This window comes from Sphaeroforma arctica (assembly GCF_001186125.1).
Source record: "Sphaeroforma arctica JP610 unplaced genomic scaffold supercont1.4483, whole genome shotgun sequence".
In the NCBI taxonomy this organism is placed as follows: Eukaryota; class Ichthyosporea; order Ichthyophonida; genus Sphaeroforma; species Sphaeroforma arctica.
Genome location: NW_014036075.1, coordinates 1 through 2,451, shown reverse-complemented (window position 1 = coordinate 2,451; position 2,451 = coordinate 1). Strand labels below are relative to the sequence as shown.

At 41.3% G+C, this 2,451-nt stretch overlaps 1 protein-coding gene across 1 annotated transcript; it reads left to right on the top strand.

The window, feature by feature from the left end:
• The first annotated feature begins 451 nt into the window (after nt 1–451).
• SARC_14340 (hypothetical protein) lies at nt 452–2,094 on the top strand. Its single transcript, XM_014291529.1, has one exon. It carries the CDS (start codon nt 572–574, stop codon nt 1,553–1,555), a length of 984 nt encoding a protein of 327 aa, XP_014147004.1. The 5' UTR covers nt 452–571; the 3' UTR covers nt 1,556–2,094.
• Nucleotides 2,095–2,451: the final 357 nt, after the last annotated feature.

Below are 2,451 nucleotides of genomic sequence, written 5' to 3'. Positions count from 1 at the left end.
TATATAGTATTACGCGGACTACTTCTAAATATCCCGATGCATTCGTTATCACACATACCCATATTGTTGCTGTACTATTTAATCTGTGATATACTTGTTTTGTTTGTATTGTGGTGAGGTATAAATGTTAAGTTACTACTATCTCGCAAGCTGTGTTGTTGACGACAAACAACTTGGGCTACATTTCATATTTTTACGATTCTCCGATTTCAGAAAGCTTCCTTTTTTCGCTCTATTTCTAATAATAGAAATTCGTTTCATAAAATTTGGAGCTGAGATATCATGACCCCCTCTCTCTACTACTAGTAGACTAGAGAGTAGTAGTGGAGACGGCCCCTACATTTTACATACCTCTGAAAAAATATGTGCCTGATCCGAATTGTATAAGCTCTGGTTATTTGATAAAACAGGGCCGTGAAAATATCAATTAAATATATAGAGCTTTCCAATCCCACTCTCTCGATAAGTGATACGCAGTATATATAACTTAAGCATAGTCCTTGCCATGTCAATAGCTGTCTCGTATTAGGATATTGAGTGTGTGCGTTTTCTCACAAAAACGTTTGATTAGATGGTGCGCACATCACTGGGGGCATCGTCGCTCTCACTCGTGGCGTACTACTTCAATGCGACCACCGCAAGCATCGTCTTAGCAGGTTGTGCATGTGCTGTAGAGTTGCTCAACTCTCTTATACACAAAGGCGGACTGCTCGTGAAGGATGTCGATCCGAAAGCACTGGTTGTACACCTTCCCAGTGTAAGTACAGACAACATAATACAGCTAAAAGGTGTTATCAACTTCCGAGGTCTAGCTGGAATCCCCACACGCGATGGATTGAGAATAAAGAAGCAGGTTCTGTACAGATCAGCACACCTGGCACGCATTAAAGAGGAGGATATAGACACTCTTATTGCACTTAATATAGGCACGGTAGTAGATTTGAGATCAAAACGAGAGAAAACCAAGTTGCCAGACGATCTCACAAAGATTAGTGCACGCGATTCAACGCTAACTGGGGTGGAAGATAAGCTCACGCTCTGGGCGAGTATGATACAGCTTAGGGACGTGGTAAATCTGCTACTGTTCAACAGACACAGGATACAGCCATCGCTGGGGGAGTACTACATTGACATTGTGGACAACATGGTAGTAGAGCTGTTTGGACAGTTCTTGGTATTGTTATCGGATAAGGACAACCTGGCGTGCGTGGTGCATTGCACCGCAGGCAAAGATCGCACCGGTATCTTTGTTGCACTTCTACTCACCCTACTCAATGTAGAAGAAGAGGTCATCATCAGCGAATACAGTCTAACTAATCTGGACTTCGATAGATCGTTCCGAGGATTTTGTAAGGGCAGTAGCTTGAAGGGCTATGGCATTCCTGACGCGCAGATGAAAGGTAGTATGGTTGCTGAACCACAGTGGATGCGTAATCTGCTGCAGCATATGAAAGACAAGTACGGGTCAGTTGAGGGGTATGTACTGAACGAGTGTGGTGTCGACCCGGAAGTGCTGGCTAAGGTACGGGCGAACTTACTGGAGAAGCCAGAGTGATCGTGGACACACTGTCATGCACTAGGAGAAGTATAAAGTATCATATACAGCTTACTGCATGCATGCTTGAGGTAGCAGGCGGGGATGGCGGGAGGCTTTTTCTGAAGTATTTAGAAGCGATGTTGTCGCAGAGGGGAGATCGATCGATCGTATGTCAATATCTGCGGCATCAGAGCAGCTAGCATAGCATGGCCTACTTTGTCATGGGTGCACTGCGGCAGATGGTGTATGTAGATACTCAAGGTAGTTACCGTGTCACGTGCGTATTTTTTGGTTAGCGAGATAGCAAGGAATGTGCCAATTGCGAGTTAAAAGGTATGTATTCGAGCTGGATGGGCTAATTACATCAGCAGCCGTGGGGGAATTGCCGAGAAAGGGACGCTATGATCCGTTGTCGAGGTCAATTGACAGACAGGCTTAGATACGAAAACGACGCACGGCATACTGCTGTATATTCAGTAAGCAAGAGGCTCTGTATAGTCATATCATGGGCATCACAACAGTATAAACGATACCACTAAACCTCAACTGCTCATGACGATTCAAATTTGCGTCTGTGGAGGTCAGAATGGACTTCCTCAGTTTTAATGATACATATGTATGTCTGCATAGGTGTATTATATATATATATATATATATATATATACACACATATATATACATATATACATATATACATATATATGATATATATATATATATATACATATATATATATATATATATATATACAAATATAGATATAGATAAATATATGTATATACATGAACACACACACACACACACACATATATATATATTATACATACATACATACATACATAGGTACATACATACAAACATACATACATACATACATAGGTACATACATACAAACATACATACATACAGACATA

What these genes read in the sequence shown, in the direction of transcription:
- SARC_14340 (XM_014291529.1), top strand. Translation starts at nt 572, where the DNA reads ATGGTGCGCACATCACTGGGGGCATCGTCGCTCTCACTCGTGGCGTAC.